General features: G+C 41.0%; 1 protein-coding gene across 1 annotated transcript in view; it reads right to left on the bottom strand.

The window, feature by feature from the left end:
* Positions 1–7,405: 7,405 nt before the first annotated feature.
* The window catches only part of fbln1 (fibulin 1), a 32,907-nt gene continuing 20,912 nt past the window's right edge, over positions 7,406–19,400 (bottom strand). The window contains exons 16-17 of the mRNA XM_020079363.2: positions 18,557–18,697; positions 7,406–8,009 (exon numbers count right to left, since the gene is read on the bottom strand). Coding sequence (XP_019934922.1) covers positions 7,870–8,009; positions 18,557–18,697 — 281 coding nt within the window. The 3' untranslated portion in view covers positions 7,406–7,869. The remainder of the gene's footprint in view (positions 8,010–18,556; positions 18,698–19,400) is intronic.

Genomic DNA, 19,400 nt, shown 5'->3' with positions numbered 1-19,400 from the left:
AAACCCAAAAAAGCAAAGCGCAATGTCATCACCCAGGAATCTGAGAAATACCAGAAAGTCTGCCTTTTGTGACAAAAATCATCTGTGAGCACAAACAAATGTGGAGCACAAACATGCCTTTTAATTGAAAAGGCAGATGGTCCCATCACGGGCGGGAAAACGGGGAGCGGGGACTGTGGAAAACAAAGCATCCGTAGCCACCACGACCCACCATTTCTGTCGCTCTGACGGGGAGACAGGGTCTGGCGTTGGAACCCACAACACTCGAAAAGAAATCACCATTGTTGCCTCAGTGAGACACACAGACAGATCAATTCACAAGAAAAAGTTGTATTGGGTTTCCGGGGAATGTTGTTTATCCACTTCATCATCATTGTTGTGTTCGTCTTCTGCTCTTTCTTTGATAGCTTTGGGATTTAAGCCTCCACCGCCCCAACTCGAAACCCCAAATGCAAAGAGATATTGGTCGACATTTACATTTACAATTAAATAAACACAGCAGAGACTCTGGAAGCAATCTTTGGAGTAATCATCATGTAAACGTTAATTTTTTGGTAGTTGCCGTAATCTGAGGAATTCCACAGGGTGAAATGTTGCAAGTGATATGAAAGACATGGATGAAAATGTTTTAAGTTGGATGGGATTATACTGAAGCATTCAGAGGAACTAAATCTCCCCTAAATATGCCTTCCCTCCCCGACTGGTCATAGTAACTGGATCCTCTGTTTAATAGTCGGCTGTAGCAGGGGGACCGACTGAGTGGTTTCCATTCCGTTGGGCTGTAACCGATTGTCCCAGTGACCACAACAAAGGATAAAAAAAGGAAGGAGGGTGAGGGGATAGAGAATAACCCCCCCGGCTCAGTATGGACTGGAGAACTCTAAGATCAATGACTCAATGGCTTCCAGAATCTCCCCCGGCTTTTACTACATTTTAACCCTAACCTTATCTGTAGCATCTGCTTCATCCTTACCACAAAACAAGTCAAGGCTGTGTGATACAGAGTTTGTATAACATCATCATACATGCAGGATATGGCGTCTAACAACCAGTCTGGCCCGTCTGAACTTTACACTGAAAAGTCAGAATCAAGAAGGCTTGATCTATTTAATGCATCCAGACATGAGAGGAAACAGAGAACATCATCACAGAGCTCGACCAACAATGTAGGCCATATGTCCATTAAGTAGGCATTTTGTTCTTTTTCTGTGTGTAGTAGTAGACGTGAGTCTTTGCGGGGCTAAGTCAACAGACGCATGGTACACAGAGTCAACGTTACCGTGATGAAGTGGCATTACCCTCAGAGACCTGCACTTCAGGTGTCCATACTATCTAGGGTAACCATTAACCGAAACCCACTTTGTGTGTGGCCTAGTGCCAACATTAAGAACGTGTTGATGGATTTCCCTCAACCCTCTGAAGTTACAAAGGCAGCCTGTTGAAAAAACAAAATGCGACACATTAATTATCATGGGCAATGCTATGCTATGGTATTTGTCACACAGAGAAGCTTCATAAGTAAGTGTGCCAGATTCAAAGGCCTTCCACTCATTAATATCACAGATGACCTTAGTCTCAGTGCAGTTCCTGGAAACCTAATTCAATACTTAGTTATGTGTGGTGTGAAGTGGAGTGCTGGACAGGCAGAGCTGTTAATGTGAAACAAGGCACACACACTGTCACCAAATTGAAAATTTCTCTTTTGACGCCTTAAGTCCCTTTCCCCTTGATGCCTCTGAACAATTGGATAATTAATTCTCTGAATCCCTGTTCTCAAAATGTTAGCGTATGCAGAGACAGCGGTTTAGGGACAATGACACACAGATGTGCACTGGGAGATCAGGCATTGCTGTTATAAAAGTATTTCTATCAAAACGACTTTTTTTTTTCCTCATTGAGCTCAGACTAAAACAATTACAGATTTTACTTTGTCCCTCAGTGGCTGATTTATTTTTCACTTCCTGTCAGAGTCTGTTTGCTGGCTTTATTTTGTCATTTAAATCTGCTTAACACATTTGCTAGATAGGATTGTGGCAATTCTTAGGCCAAACATTGTCTTAGGCTTTTTTAGCCAATGTATCTTTGATGCATTCAACTCAGCACTTTAAGCTTACACAATCTGGTGAGCGACTCAGGGATGAACTAGTTGGTGTTATGTTTTTTATCACTGTCAGTGATTAAATCTGTATAAGTGCTTTATTTTTTTATTCCAATGCAAATTTTGAAGTAAGTTGGTGATGATTACGTGCTTGACACCTCACATCAAAACATGCAGTGCGTAATGGTTTCCCTTGTAACAAAATGCAAAAATCGCCTTACAACTCCCTGTGTTTACAGAGCAAATCTCCTTTTTCTCTCTGGTCAATGCTTCGAGACCCAGAGACGTCTGACACTGTGTGAGGAGTGTGTATGTGTGTGTGTGTGTGTGTGTGTGTGTGTGTGTGTGTGTGTGTGTGTGTGTGTGTGTGTGTGTGTGTGTGTGTGTGTGTGTGTGTACTCAGCCACAGACAAAACAACACTTGGGGAGACACAGGAAACTCCCAGCTCATTTTCATGTGCAGTGAAAGATCAAACATTTCAGGTCTGAAGGCCACTTATATCTGTGAAGCCTCTGGCAGACGAGGCATGAGATCATGCACATCATCAGAGTGTAAAGCCACAGTCCTTAAGGCAACAGACCTTAAGGCTCACCTCTGGACAAGGTTTGAAAAGTGCATGACGTAGCTTTGATATGAGACTAAGATTGCCTTAAAAACATCCATTTTGAACTATCTTTGATGGGCAAACCGAAAAATCACAAACACTTTCCATAAATGTAAAGGCCTATTTCAAGAAATTAATTTAAGACAAGTTGTAGGATTTCTATTTTGTTTTAGTCTCAGTGAGTGTGTCATGGCAAATGGTACAATGTGCTTCTTATGCTTATAAAAAGAACAGATTTGTTTTAAATGTCAGAGCAGGCTATAAACGTTGTACTAAATATATAACAAATAAATGCCATGTTGAAATTAACCTTTTTATCCTGTAAGAAAAGATGACTTTACAGTCTCAGGTCACCGACCGTTTTCGGTAGCCATCTCACCATGGTTATACTACATGTGGTCAGATTTGTTTCCCCTCCCTCCCTGTGATATGCATGCACTTAGGCACCACGGACGTCACAGTGTGTTTCCAAGCTGCTTGTAACAACAGAGAGCCTGCATGCTGAATTTTCATGAGTGCACCCCACAGCCTATATTCCCAAATGTGATTGATCCACTGTGTACTCTGGCAACAGGTCGAGTTTAGTAGTGGTTGTAAATGGTTATGTTTGAAATCTGTAAGTTATGGAGGGGCACACTTGTGTGCTTTGTGAGTTTCTTTTGGGTCAAGGTGGAGCCCCTGTGTAATTTGTGGACTGTCTATCACCCTAAACCTCAAAAGGTTTAATTGATTTGAGGGGGAGGCATTAATGGGTCTTCCATATCACAAAGAGTGTACACAGCTTGATATGAAATATAATGTTTTGGAGCCAATCATTTATAATCCTATTTTGGGAGCAAAAGATTTTTCCGTTACATTTATATCAGACTCCCATATTGTCTTTTTTGGAAAATCTAACACTTTGTTGGGCTCAAGTCAGAATATAGTCAGGGTTTAATGTTGTTCTATTTAGGTCCCAGTGGAATGTATTTAAAAATGATGAGCATAAATTTCAGTAAGTTCAGTAAGTCTTTCCTACTGGATAGAAAGCTAGATTCATGAGGGGTTTCTTGGTGAAAAGTAAAAAAAAACATTGGATCTTGGTTGGCTGTTTCTCTCATTTTAATGTAAGGTGGTGACAGTCGTTAAAGGGAATACAATATTGAAACGCTCTGCCTGTGCAGCCTTGTGTTGTATGTGTCTGCCATCTATTGGACTCATAAGAAACACCACTTTGCAGATTCATATAAATGCACAGTGAGGGAAAACTTAAACACAGGTGAAATATTCCTTTTTCAGTGGAGAACGTTAATGGTAGTTTAATAGCAATTTATTATGGTGTCATAATTAACACATGATTTTTCATTAAATAGGCATCTAAGCAGAATGTATCCCTTTCTTACATTTTACGATTTAAATAACTAATTAATCTTTGTGAACATAAAATGTACTGTAAAGCTGAGAATCTCCTTGACTCTGGAGAAAAACTAATGGCCAAGTTGGTAATGCCCATCTAAAAGAAACATTTTTGTGTTTATGGTAATGAGAAATGGTGGTTTGCAAAATAGAGGAAAAAAAATAAATACCCCCAAATTTATTAAAAGAACTCACTTATATCCTATAACATGTGTTGCGGTGGGAGCAGGGGTAGGATGCCAGGAAAAAGAGGGAGTGGGTGAGTGCAGGAGTCGGCCGAGCACGTGCCTCCCGAGGTCCTCTGGTCTCTGTCTGGGATCAGGCCGCCTCGCCAACCCCTGGGCCAGACTCCCATCAGCCCCATACCCCGTCTACTCTGGGCCAGACACCACCATGACCACTTGTATTGAGAGGCCTGACCACCATTGTGCCACAGTAGAGTACACAAACAAACAGCGCAGACACACACAGGTCTGATCCCCTGCCATTACATCGACTCATCAAGCCCACTCAGATTAGTCATACCGTAGGCTTGCAGTGTGAGCGGCTCCCTCTTGGCTTCGGATAGAGAATCTGGCAGAAGATATTTGCTCATTTGTCCCCACACATGTATGTGGTTTGGTAACACTGCGAGGGACTGCTGCCCCAGCCATTCTTACAGTCAAGATTCAAAGCCAGCCAGGCCGTTCCTGGGTAATGTCCTCCCACACAGTCTGGATATATGGCTTTTTGTTGCTCATGTTCAGCTGTTTACGTCCTTACAATGTGTTTTTCTCCGCAGATTTTGAATAAGAACAAACCAACTATATAAGTATTGTTTTAATCTTAAAAACTACTCACGAACAATTTCAAATGTTTCTCTGACTATGTCTGAAATGGACAAGAGCTGCCTACATTTCTGCTATATAGGTACAGTACAAACTGTTTTCTTTATTCAAAACTGATCAGACATGAACACTTATCTTTCTTCTGATTATAATAGCAATAGATACACATTGAAAGATTATGTGTACTTCCATCATTACCTTATTTACAGATATATAACGTATCAAATAGTTGCTTTGTGATTTTAGGGTTCTGGAGTTAAAATTCACACACACAGTTTTGCCTCTGTGACTTCAGATGCCATTATGCTGAGTTACATTTAGTTCCTGGAGACTGACTTTAACCTTAACTACCCACTTACCAAATCCTAACCCTGACTTAAACCCATCCTTCCCCCATCCTTAAAACATGTCTTCACCTTCAAATCTAATGTTTTACATAACCATAAATTTGCTGTTTGTCCCCATAAGGGTGACATGTCCCATAATGTGAATGTGTAAACATATTTAGGTCCCCACAACATGAGTAATACCTAGACCACACACACATATAAACGCTGAATTTCTTCTCTCATTTCTTCTTCTCCTCTCTTTTCATGTCAACCACAAGGCTGACCTGCTGGCCTCTATTTCCTCTAAAGAGGATATCCCCCATCAGCAGAGCCTTAAAATCCATCAACTCCAATGACTTGAGAACCTCATGTTTGCGTCTCCTCCTCTATTGTCTTTGAAGCATTTGGGAGGCTCTGGTTGGGTCTGGCCACATTGATGATTACACAGTTACTGACATGTGTTCAGTTTGCTCTCTGTCTGACGTCTTTCCATGTTTGATGGAGAGGGAAGTTCTGGTTCACTGATAAGCGTAATTAGAAATGTGGTTGTTGGTACTGGTCTCTAACTACTGCAACCACCTTGTAACACCCCCGTCCCCTCCAGGTCATTCTACCAAAGAGGTTTTCTGGAGATTCTACCAACATCATCTTTCAGACAGACTAAAAGACAATGAATAAAACCAAAACTGAACATGTTAATATGCATGTAAGAGTAGCTGAGTGGCTTGACAGTACATCCCTTCTTAGGGCAATTGGAGGACAGGCTAATAATTCACATCTTTATTGCTTCTGGACAGATATCATCGAGTGCAAAACTCAACAGAATGTTTCGAATGTTGCTATGGAAACGCATTTCTGGGATCACCAATAACAAAGCAAACTAGCCAAGATAGTTCTATTTGTGTGCCTCTGTTTGTTTGCTAATATTGACACTTCCGAATGGTTGTACTGACATCCTGTCACATGCCAAATAAAAAGACTACTCATGTGGTAAAGGATATCTCACATGTTTGCCTATTAAATGGCAATTATAGGTTAGCTACAATATTCCTCCCCCTATAAGTAGTTTACACTGTTGTGAGCAGTAAACTACTCCTGTGATTTAAATCTATCTATGATTGTTAGTTCAAAGAAGTATACAATGGATATGACATTGTCTTATTCTTTGTGGATTTTCTGAGGGCACTAGAAAGTGCATGGAATTCACACACAGACAAAGTTGCCCTTTGCAAAGTGAACTACATGACAAACAGGGTAATTTCAGACACTGGAGCCCTGGACTAAGAAATTTAGGAACTACAAACAGTATATACCCATCAGTGCAATGTAAATAGACAAATAGACATAGAGTCATTAGGTATTGACTACTTTATGTGAAATAGATTTCTATACCATTCTATATCCATATCTATTTCAGATGAAAATGTCTGATCATACCTTCACAAAATGGACAGGGGCCAAGCATGAGCAAGTACAACTAAAGGGCATTGTTGAAAAGGATCTTACCAGCAGCTATGCCTGGCAGTCTGTTTACGTTCTGACAACATTTTTGACCGGTAGAATGATCCCATTGCAAGATGGTCTAAAGGTGTATCTGAATAGAAAGGGGGATACAGTGATCAATGAACTAAAAAGAATATGGACTAGGTGAAGTAAAGTGTGTGGGGGTTGCGCGGGTTGACTGCGCCTTCCCCACCTCCAACCTCCCTTTGAACTCTGCCTTCATTTTGATCTCAGACAAGTGTTAAGTTTAACACTTTCAACACTTTGTTAATTAAACACATGTGAACAACGGCTAAAGTAACAGGAACTAGTTCCCACCTCAGTCGGTGTCTCCTGGACAATAAAGACATAGACACACAAAGACGTCCCAAATACTTAATTTTACCCAAATTACAATATTTTCCAAACCAAACCAAGTAGTTTCTTAACGAATCCTTAACAAACTGTGACTGCTCCACAGTGTTTGTTATTGGTTATCATGACGTTAGTTCTGGTTTACTTGTCGCTGGTATGCTCATACACTCTACAGGTCAGAATATATTTTCCATGAAGAAGACAATGTAGTTGCCATGATATAACACATACACAGATGTTTAAATTGAGCAGTGGTTTTTAAATGTTATTGGCAGGAAATCAAGAAACCAATGCTGTAACTAAAATAGTGTTTATTCCATAGAAAAAAAATACCTCATCAAATGTATACAGTAAGAAAGGAAACATGTGATGGTTACAAAAAGAAGGCTTATACTGTAATGTCATCGAAAGAATGTCATCATCATATCCTTAAACAACCTCTCTAAACGCATGCATTTTCCATTCAAACAGTTCTGATTGTCTCATTTCTTACAATGTCTTTTTTAATAACATAGTTTTTCCATAGCTCTATTTTGCCAGATGCAACAACTGGCATGTGCTTCAGGCTGAGCTTGTCATCAAAACAAAAGAAGTGGCGCTCTCACCACCAGAAGCAACGTTTCATCTCAGAGACTGTCAAAAGTGATCAAACACAACATTAAAGCCTCAACACTGATCTGTGCATTGATATATTACAAAACCAATGTTTTACAGTGTTGACAGTGGACATCGTAATGCATGTGGTGAAGTCAGGCCTCTCAGAACCAGAACTCAGAGACAAAGACGTGGACGTTGATGATGTTCTGTCCGGAGTCACCCTGGGTCATCAGGTTGCGCATGGACAGTTTCAGCACTGTAGCCATTGGACCAATCAAAGGCTTCACTTGGCGAACAACACCTGAATGACACAAGGTTGAACAACAGTGACATTAGCATAATGCCAACAATATACTGTCTGTGTTGCTGTGTCATGACAAGTTAAGCCTATATATATATATATATATGTCCATTGCTATGTTTTGGTCAATTAATTAGTATTTATGATCATTAACAAGATAAACTTTTGAATGGTTTGAAATCTGTATTTTGAAGTCTCTTTTCCTCTCACTTTACTCTGGTGGTATCAAGCCATGCAGATAGTTTTGGTTTTATGCGCTGAGGTTTTGTTAGAAATTTAGCTTCAACCCCAATACAACTGAGGCCAATGGAATTTTGTTTGCGGTGTTCGGCACATTGAAAAATTACATTTGTCATTCGGCAAATGACGCAAAGTATCTTTTCAAAAACAATGTGCTGATCACAGGCTGTCTAGACCGGTCTTCATCTGCAGTCGTCCCTCTCAAGTTTGACAGTTCTGTAAATTTTATATGTAGTTGAGCTTTATTCAATACAGCTGTCTACATTTCTTCAGTAGAAAGTACTTCCAGTCAATATTAACTCTAATGCTAACAATCTCAATGATTGTGGCAAAAGAAGGTTCAATATCCCAATGGAGGCTGGGAATTCAAAGGCCATAAACACTAAGATAAAACAAGGTTGTACCTCTTACTCAATGGTACCCATGCTAGGGATGGGGACACCTTGGGGGTCGTAAGACAACAGGGGTCATGTGAGGATTTATGGAAATTGGATACAATTTTTGAAACAATTGCAAATAGTAAATTTTGGATTGCTACAGAAGATACAAAAATGTTGAAGTAATTTTTTTTTTTTTGGGTACTGATGAACTTTACTTTCACCACCTCCAGGGATAATGGGAGTCACAAGTCTCTGGCATCGTTATTTCGGTGGTCGGGGATGAAAAGTTTTTCCCTGCCCAAACTGATTGTTCATTTTGCAACATACAAATGACGTTTTCTTCGAAAGGTGCCATGGTATCAACTGGTACATTTTGATTAATCAAATGTGATGTTGACAAGCTAAAGAAAGTGAATGTCTGGACTATCCACTGATTATATTCCTCCCTCACACCTTCCACCTTTTTCTGTGAACAAAAGACTCTCTATCAAGGTAAAAGAGACAGTAGAATAAACATACTGAATCAGAGCATTACTGAATGCCAAAGGAATCCACTGGGTGCTCTTTTAAGTGAACATGCGATTACAGGAGGGAAATGCCAGTGTTTATACAGGCTGTCAGCGGGCCTTTTCTCTGCAGAGGACTGGTGACATTTCAGCTCTGGCCTGTTTGAACAGACATCGGCAGATGCATTCAGGCAGCACCACACTGTCCTATATCAAACCTTCCACCATTCTCTTACTCAAGACAGACTCTGTAAAGTGTTCAAATGTTAAATATGACACAAATTAATTCAACAAGGATAATAATACCGACACATCAATGCCTCAATCAGTCTGAGATATGAGGCTCCTTGCTGCGGTACTTGTGATGAAATAATAAAACCCATTCAGTCATTGTTCACCACAGGAAAAAGGATGATCCATTAAGTGCCATCTACCGCATCCACGGGGACGCTGGCATTATACGATGGCAGATTCCCCCACCCACTCACTCTTCTCCTCTTCCTCCCCCTTTCTTCCCTTCCTGAGGGGGCCTGGTGTTTGTGGCACCATCACTGTGGCCCACAAGAGTAAATGAGTCCCATGTGTTTGATGGAGGGAAGCAGTCACAGTCACGCGATACAGCCATGGAGGCATTTCTCCAGGATTCCATCTTTGACTCTGGGAGGGGTTAGCTATATATGAGCTTGAACTTCTTACTCTCTCTCTCTCTGTCACTTTCTTTTGCTCTCTCGTCCTCCGACTCAAATCTGTGGGTACACAACAGATTCCAGAAGATTCTGGCGATAAGCACGTGGAGTAGTGTGGAATGGGGCCCACTTCTACCAGGGTTGCCCCCTTGTTTTGGTGTTTTGGGAGTCTGTTGCATAGTGACACTAGACAGAGGGGAGCAGGACTGAGATTTTTATTGTTTCCAAAGCAGCGGTGTCAGACAGAGCTAACCTTTGCTTAAACCTAACAACAGCCGCAAGATAAAGAAAATAACTGACATGGAAAAAGAGATTGGATTTTGAGCATTGCCCAGTCAAATTGAGTTCAGAGGGTTCAGGATTTGAGTGTGCACTCAACTCAAATAAAATCAGTCAAAAAGCTCCTGTGCTGGGCTGAGCCAGCACACAATGAAGATGAGTCAGATATCATTATGAGCACTATATGGACCTCAGCAAAGATGGATGGGTTCTAATGTACATTAAGCCTTGTTTTTGTAGTGGACAGCAAGTCTGACCTAAACCTAATGGGAACTAAACATTCTGTAATCAGGTCAAATGAGGGTAGGCTAAGTCATACCACATGAATAAATAGCAGCAAAACAGACACATTGCAACTAAACTGAAATTTTATTGAAGACATCTAAATAGTGCAATATGTGGAATGTGTCTGAGGCTTGATTGTTGTTTTTTAAAATTTGTTTGTGGTCCAATTAGCACATGTGGAGGGCACAAGGGTGTTTTTAAGAAGAAGAATTCAGTTTTACGCCCTGTCCACACATAAGCAGATATTTTGCAAAACAAACTTTTTCGTTATCGCTTAAGCGTCTTGTCCACACGCAAACAGTGTATTAAGTCGCTGAAATAGATATTATTACAAATGCCTTCCAAAGTGTAGAAGTCAAAAACTTCATTGTCTAATGGGCATGCACCTGAAACAACAACAATGACTATTAAACGGTTTCTCCACGTTTGGTTAGCACCGTTAAGTCTGATTACAGATTTTTGGGCTAACTTTAGCATAACTTGGACCACAGCGTTCTTGGTTCTTGACGGATCATTGATGTAAACTAGATCGCCACCTTCTGGCCCTGCATGCTTGTTTGAGCGTGTAGTCATTTTTGTGTTCTCTATATATTTTTTAATAGAAATATGTTTTGCGAGTCTTTTACAGTTCAAAAAAATAACTGCTATAGTGTAGACAAGGCATTTGTATCCAATAGCTCCTCCAAATACCCAAACATTCCTTGAACTTGTATAATGATGATTATTATGATGTGAAACTTACAATTGAGTTTTCTTTAACTTAAACTCTTAAATCTGCAATTGGGCATGATAACAAACCAATAATTAGGATATTGTGACCTGTCAAATGTATCATGGTTTCTGAAGTGATTTGCGGCTTGGTAAATACACCTAATTTGTCAAAATGTGTTTTATTCTACTCCTAGCCTTTGTTTAGCTCATTTTGTTCCATAGCCTTGAGAGCAAAAAAAGAGTAATTATGTTATTATAATGTGGGCTCTTCTGCCAGATACTGCACAAAACAGCTCGATGCTAAAGTCAGTGTATATGACCTCCTGGAGGCCTCTGGGAAATCCTAACATAATGACTGTGTTTCCGTAAGCTCCCCATCAAAAGCGCAGCGGTATCCTCAATGAGGGGAAAGCATCAACCAACAGCTGGGCCTCAACATACCCACGGTGAACCTGAGGTGAAACCACAACCGCATACTCATCTTTAACATTTCATCGTGGCTGTAAGGCACAAAGCCAACAGCCACATAACAGGTTGACTTTCATTGGTTACCCTACCACCTGAGCTCTTTATAAATAAACACATAACCCCTACAGCCGACAATGTGCCCCAGGACTGAGCTGCAAGGTCATGTCATGTGAGGCCTGAAGTAAGGTTTTCAGTTACTCTCCATCTCATTTCTGGTATCTGCCACAGGGTGCAAAGGTGGCCCCATTGGTTTCAAACAGCCACCATCAAACAAACAGCTGTGTAATCTGTCTGCTCTCCAAAGCTTTCTGCCACACCATAAAGTAGCCCCTTAAATAGAAAAAAAGCCTTAAATAAATGCATACTAGTAGCAGAGACACTGCCACAAAACAAAGTGCAGCAGATGCCAGGAGGCATTTGTCATCCTTCATGGCCACGAGGGCTGCAGTATTGAAGGGTTACATGTAAACAGTACAATTTCTGGGTTTTCTGGTTTCTACAACTCAGCGAGGAAGTGTATGACAAAATCCAAAATGAACGGGTTTAACACCAGAGACAAATGAAAAGTATGCATTGGCCTCACCACAGTATTGTATAATGACACGCTGGTTGTGGCGCTATGCATGCTCACTGCAGTGAAACCACTGGAGAGCATCCAGGTGGTGTACGAAGATCCAGTATGCAAAGAGGGTACTGGAGGGCATTCTTCATTATGACTGTAACTGTAATGTGTTTTGTATCTGATCATATTGTACAGCTAAGCACTGCTGGCATAAACATTGAAACAGCAGTGGGTTTTTTACTGCCTGAAACTTTTTCTCCCAACAAAATCCATAAAAGCTGGCAGAGATGCCAAATACATTTCTAGCTAGATCCCTTGCTTCCCAATTAGCAAAGCAACCAGTTTCAGTTTTGATAACCCATCAGCATGGCTAAAATATAATACTTTTGAATTGTCAACATTACCATCTGCACAAAGAGTGTCCCCCAGGGAACAGATCCTGTCAGGTCAGGTTGTCCAAACGTACCACTGACCACTCCAAAGAGGGGGTTGGGCACATGCAACCCTGCTCTGAAAGGCCAGCACATGTGGCTTGATATTTCAAGGTCAATTAACAGTGAGTCATAGTTAGAGATCTCTCAAATGGCTCATGGGTCATTGTTGGAAAGTGACACTCACTGGGTGGTGACATCACTGAAAAGTAGCCGTAAGGAATCGGTTTGTTCTTTTCTTGGACTCTCTGTTTTAGCAGTTGCGGGCCAGAGCAGCTGAGATGACATAACATGCGCCATTATCTTTACCACAACCTTTGCACTATATTACTAGTGACATTTCAAAGCTAATGACCATAGCTAAGGAGCAGAAAATAGACTTGTCACTGTGGACTAAATGGGAAGGATGTGAGACAAAAACCTACTTCATTTTCGTTTTAAATCAGGATTTTATGTCATATTCTCCAAACCACACAGCATCTTGATATACTTTGAAAAATACTTTTTAATTTATTCTGGCATGTCACTGCTTGAACATGGATAAAAAATTTGTTTTTTTTATTTAGCTAAGTATTATATAGGGTAATAGCTCATAAAATAAGGGAGAAAAGTGCATGTGATTAATTTTTAAAACAGATTTATTGCACATAATTCTATATGTGTCCACCCCAGTGTAATTTTGACTGTGTACATAGTCTGTATCAGCATCTCTTTATTAGTACATTGATGGTGGAGGACAGCCAGAGAGAAGCGCAGAGTGTTGGACTGTGTTGTTGGGTGGGGAAGACCCTGTTTTGATTAAGCGTATTAAGCTCTGGCGGGACAGACAAGGATTCCTTGTGGTGCTTGGCTCTGATGGGCCTGCTGCTGCTGTCATGTCATGATCCATCCGAATGGCAACCACCCAAACTCGCAGGCCAGATATCTGCTTATCTCCACGGCTGTCCTCATCTCCTCAGCAGCACAGCCACAAGTTCCACTGGCCCTGAAGTAGTCATGTCTCACACAGCAGACTCGCATACCACCAGCTACTGTGGATGGCAGCACTGACGACCATGACTACCAGCAGAGAGACAAAATGTTTACATCCTCTTCTATTCATTCATAGTGTCTGCCTCATTGGCCACCAGCCCAGTGCCAATTGTAGCACAGTATATATTTATTTTCTGCACTATATATAAACTGCAAAGGTATACTTCCAAAAAATGAATGGAATTTAGCTTCAGCATCTTAAAGTTAAAGCTTTTGCAGAGGTTGATGATTTATGAGGAGAAGACTCTGTATTATCTGTTGCTGTCCAGTAAGATAAACATAAATACTGCATTGAAAAAGCAGTTTCCCTGCTAAAAAGTAATGGTAGCACTGATTAATGGTACAGAAAATCCTTCCACATGACACACATGATAATTACTCATGAAGAGGAGTCATTTTGGACAGATTCCACAGATGACTAAACATGTCCTGACTGTTTGATTCCACATCTGGCTACTTACTGTATTGTGCATTCCATTTATGCATTTTTTTGGGGTCAAAAAAAGCCAGCTGAAGTGAAAACACAACTTATAGTTAAATAAGTTAACTATGTATCTTGTTGAACAGGAGGAAATGGTTAACTGTCTTTCTCAGTAAGCTGACCTTCAAAATTAAAAAAAAAGATGATACCCTCATCAGGAGTATTCCTGGGGTTATCATCCACAACTTTCTCTACCTTCAACATAGAGGACTAATGTTTTCAACTGTTTGTTATCATCAACATTATCTTCACATTTTCATTTGTGTTTATCTGTCTGTGTGTCAGCAAGATTACCTAAAAACTACTTAACCAATTTTAATTACATTTCTTGGAGGGATGAGGCATGACTCAAGGAAGGATCCATACAATTTTGGAGCAGATCTAAATAAATAGGCGTACCCAGGAATGGATTTTCCCTTTCTTTAGCTAGCAAGAAAGGTCGCTGGCTTTGATAGAGGTACTTGCTCTCCTAGCACCCTTTCAGTTGGTTTATTTGTTAGCATGTATGCTTTCATGACACTAGTGAAGGAGTGGAGCCTGGGAAGAACCCATTAAATGTTGGTGTTGATGCATATTAAGGGCCAGATCCATGGATTTTTCTTTGCTATTGTATATGAAAAAGGTGTGATTTAGGTTGTCTGATCACTTATTTTTTCTTTTACATTCTACTATAAGAACTAGATAATCATGAATTCGGCCTTTGTGGAGATGTGTGCTATCCACACTGCAACGTTCTTTGTAAAACGCATCACTATTGCTACCTTCCTGCCTGCAATCCAGGCTACTCCAGAGTTTTTTAAAGCCTGAAACTGAGAAGTTTGAAATCTTTGGTGTTGTTTGCTGAAAACAGAGACATTTGGAAAAGTTGTAGTCATTCACATTGGCTGGTTGGTTCTTATCAGTCACGAGTGGACTACCAGTGGAGAATACAAAATGTTGTAAGCACTTATTGACTCATCATCAGTCCAAGAAAACCAATTCCTAATCCTTTTTTTAGCTTTTAAAGGTTTTTTTCATTTGTAGTATTTCCTGTAACTAAGTAACCCATTGCAGAATAAGCTATCTGCTTCTTATTAAGACTGGCACGTACATACCCAGTACACGTGATGCTAACGTGATATATGTTGTCAGGTGTGTGAGTATGGACGGGGATTACAACTGATGAAGAGCTGAAACACTGTTTAAAAATGAAAATTCATAGTATGAATAAAGCCTGTGTGTCATTCTATTTATCTCCTTATTGATGAAAGCTGTCAAGTGAACTTGGTTGGAGGTTTGGAGGTGCCAGAAAGGTTATGGAAACTCAGATTACCACTCTAGGCTGCTGTGGGCATCAGCTGGACAGTTGAAGACTAACTGATAAAAAATGTGTAATGGTTTTTGATTTCTGGTGAGTCACACAAATGTCAGGGTCGTTATTTGATGTCAAACACATGAATTCAGAATTCATGAACCCAACCTGCCGTGTGTCAACAGGCTGCTGCTGCTGCTGCTGGTGGTGGTGCAATGTTGTGGGGAAAATAGTCTGTCTCAAGCTGGTTTCATGAACATGACAATGAGTTCATTGTGCTTCACTGGCCTCCCCATTTACCACAATAAGACCTTTGGGATGTGGTAGAATGAGATATTTTCAGCATGAATGTACAGCTGACAAATCCGGAGAAGTAATGTGATTTAGTCATGTCAACGTGGACCAGTATCTCAAATGTGATGTTTTGAACATTGTGTAGAATCAGTGCCAAAAAGAACTAAGGCTGTGCTCAGTGTATGTAACCCATCTTGTAGAAAATCCCACAAACTCATCTCATTCTTCCAGCAGAGACAACAAATGCAGTGTTTTCAAAGGGAGGACTCTTCCAACCACCTGCTGACGACCAAAATCAATCATCTCATGATCAACCCTATTCAAACAACCTGTCCAGCATCAAAAGTGAATGACAACATCAGCATGAGTAGCACTGTCTGTTTCCAAATATGATATGTCACAAATATTGTTTTAGTTGTGAGGATGATATAAATCACTTTGGTGGATGTGCTGTGTTTCTATATACATGAAGGGATTTTGTGTGGTTGCCGCTGCATTACTGTGGTCGTTGTGGGAATCTGAACACTTCTGATTGGTTTCTGATTATTTTAAGTGCTGAGGGTTGGTTGTGTTTGCACAGATGCATAAGGCTGTCAGGGTTGTCATCCAGATATGACAGTGCTGGGAAAGCCAGTGATGGATGACCGGGAACTGGGAAAGAGTGGTGTGGCTCCTCTTTGGTATGTTGTGTGTGTGCGCATGCACATGTCTATGCATAGAGTGCATGTGTGTGCGTGCAGCCGTCTGGTTTCAAAATAGTGAGCAAGTGAGCAGAACGGAAAAGAGCATCAGCCAATCAAATCTTTTAAGAATCACTTTTTTCAGGTTAGCAGCGGATTCTGAGGATTCCTAACTGCCTCCTCTGTCCCTTTCAAAAACACAAAAAGTGGCCAAAAATAATGGCCAAAGTTAGTTTGAGTTCACGCACTTGTTCATTAGTGGAGCCTCAATGTCTGCTACTCTTCACAACCCACCAAGCTGTAATACCACTGTTGGAGACACTGGAGATACTGGAAACTAAGCTTCCTTAAGTGACACGTCAGCCAGCCTCACACAATGGTTATGCAACAGCAGTGTCTGTAGGCCAAAGCACCAGCAGCACAACCCACTAAATAAAACCAAAGAGGGCCTTCATAGCACAATGGACGCCATACTTCACAGCGAGCACTCGCTGACCAAAGGCTCCAGTGCACAGGGCCTCAGTTTGGATATGCAATGGGCAACTGGTGCTAACATGCAAGAGCTGCATCCAATAAGCATCCACTGGGTTTGGGAGAGAAGTGGCTCGTCACAAACAGGCCTTTCATGTGGTCGTCAGTTTAAGTGCTCTAATGCTCGGCGAGACACTGAGGCCTAGCGTGGGGAAATGGAACAATACATTTAACCACATGAAGCAAAGCACCCAGGATTACTTCTGCACATATTTTCTCTCTCTCTCTCTCTTTCCTCTTTCACTGAATCACAGTAACTCATTTTTGTCTTATTTCTCTCTCTGAAATTGTATTCTTTTTTCTTTCCTTGCACACACACATACATACATACTTGCCCCTGCAAATGAGCACTGCTGTAAACAAGGAATTTCTCTTAAATCCTCTTCACACACTCTCACACAGACACACACACAGTAGACATTATACTTTCTACAAAATAAGGCTTATCACTCAAAATTACACCATTGCACATTCCAACAAAAACATACCATTATAAGACAGTACAATATAATTATGAGTGCTTTCACAGTGAATTACGTGAAGTATTGCTGGTAATAAACATTTTCCTCCCATGTCTTTGTGAGAATTTGGTTGCGCTTGATAGGCGCTCATCTGTTTCTGCACAAGTGTCCAACAGAGGAATACTTGCTCACACCCACATCTGAACCAGTGACAGTCACACACTCCTCCGTCTCATTCTCGCTCATCCATTCTGTAAAGACAGATCTGCATACTGACAGTTCATCCCTTTATCTAGCAGCTAGAAGTAGAAGACACTGATCCTCCACCCCGCCTGCATCTTAGCACACAACCAAAACAAAATCACCTGAACGATACGTCATCCTCAGGCTCACAACACCCTCATTCTCCCAGGGCCAAGGCTCAGTTCATCTCTCCCACAGGCGTTCAGCAGCCCTGGGTCACCACCAGACTAAAGGATGGGAATGGCGGCTACCCAAACATGTTGTTGTTACACACCACTAGAGATGGTATCTGCTGCTCCTACTTGAACTAGTTCAGGGCTCTTTTTGAATGATGGCGGTAACAGGTAGTTATGATGAACTGCTTGTCAACTACAATCACTCATGTGTGTGCATGTATATACACACATATGGATTTATACACTCTATTCCTGTACATTAAGACCGCCATAAGTCATTGTGGAAAGTAATGATCTGCTTGGGATAAGCATAGTCGTGGATAAGTGAATTAAATGGTACTTTGTTTAACCACAAGACTGTGAAAACTCATGCCAAATATTTGCTGAGACAGAAAGAGGCCTTCGTCTGTCTCAAAGAGCCACTGAGAGGACAAATCTCCAAAGACACAGACACCAAGAGACCCCATAAGGATGATGACAGCTACATCATGCCACCACACTGCGGAAGACCAGAATGGAGTGTGTCAGATGTACTTATGTCAGAGGGTCCAGACATTCCTTGTGGAAGATTTTTGTCCCTTCTCAGCATGCACATGTGAGTTTGATTTGTGAAAAAATGAGTATATATATTTCAAAATGAGAAATGAGGTCAGAAAAACCACCAACTTTGTCAAAAAGAAATGCAATTTCCAGTCACTGAGGCTGTCGGCTGGTACAGGCTGCATGTTAAAGCTTCTGTTGTCAAATGTTGGTTGGGTTGGTTGGTTCAGACTTCACAACACACAAAGTGAAGAAACACATTGTACTCACCCACATACAATCCATTCTCTACCCGCTTGATGATGTCGAAGGCGTTCTCCACGTTGCCTTCCAGGATGTCAAACTTGACATCGTAACTGCCTAAGTGATAGGACCCGTAAGCCGGCACCGTGGTTCTCAGGAAAACAATCTCTGTTGGAAGATAACAATTAGACACAAAAAGCTTTTGGAGCATAAAACCCTCATAATCACACAGGGATTGCACCGCCAAATGTGTGCCAATTCCTTTTTTTTTCTCCTTTCCAAGAAGAAGACAATAAAACGAGAGACGGAAAGGTCTGTGTTTATTATACACTGAGAGGGTCACAGGAAGGTTGAGGCTTTTCAATACTGTTGTTCAGCTGAAGGGCCTGAAAAGTCCTTTACACCCCAACTCAAAGCTTATGAGAAATGACAAGATCTTAACTGCCTGTGACAGTGAGCATGAGTGTGTCTGAAACACGCTCCGCATGCCGGCCAATAGATGCTTGTCAGCTGTCACTGTCTGCGAGTGATTACCGCGGTAACTCATGCGGCATCCAACCAGCGTGGCACTTATCTCTGGTGTGGGCTACCCAAGTATCTACACACTACATGGAGAATATCAGGGAATAGTTCATTTGGGGGGTCAGAGGTGGTCACATGATTTCTGACAACTGCATGAAGATGCATTTGATGGCAGAGATTAAAGGAGATATAGTAAAAAGGCTGAGGACCACAGATGTGGGCTTTGTGGTTTTGTGGAAATGATGCGATATACAAAAGAATTGTAAGGGAAGCTTAAATGATCAGTAATTGTTTTTAAAGTATTATTTCAAAGTAAAAGTTACATTTTGGTCAATAGATTTTTTTTGCT

This window comes from Paralichthys olivaceus, chromosome 7, assembly GCF_024713975.1.
Source record: "Paralichthys olivaceus isolate ysfri-2021 chromosome 7, ASM2471397v2, whole genome shotgun sequence".
In the NCBI taxonomy this organism is placed as follows: domain Eukaryota; kingdom Metazoa; phylum Chordata; class Actinopteri; order Pleuronectiformes; family Paralichthyidae; genus Paralichthys; species Paralichthys olivaceus.
The sequence above is the reverse complement of the archived record's forward strand: the minus strand, read 5'-3'. Positions and strand labels throughout refer to the sequence as shown.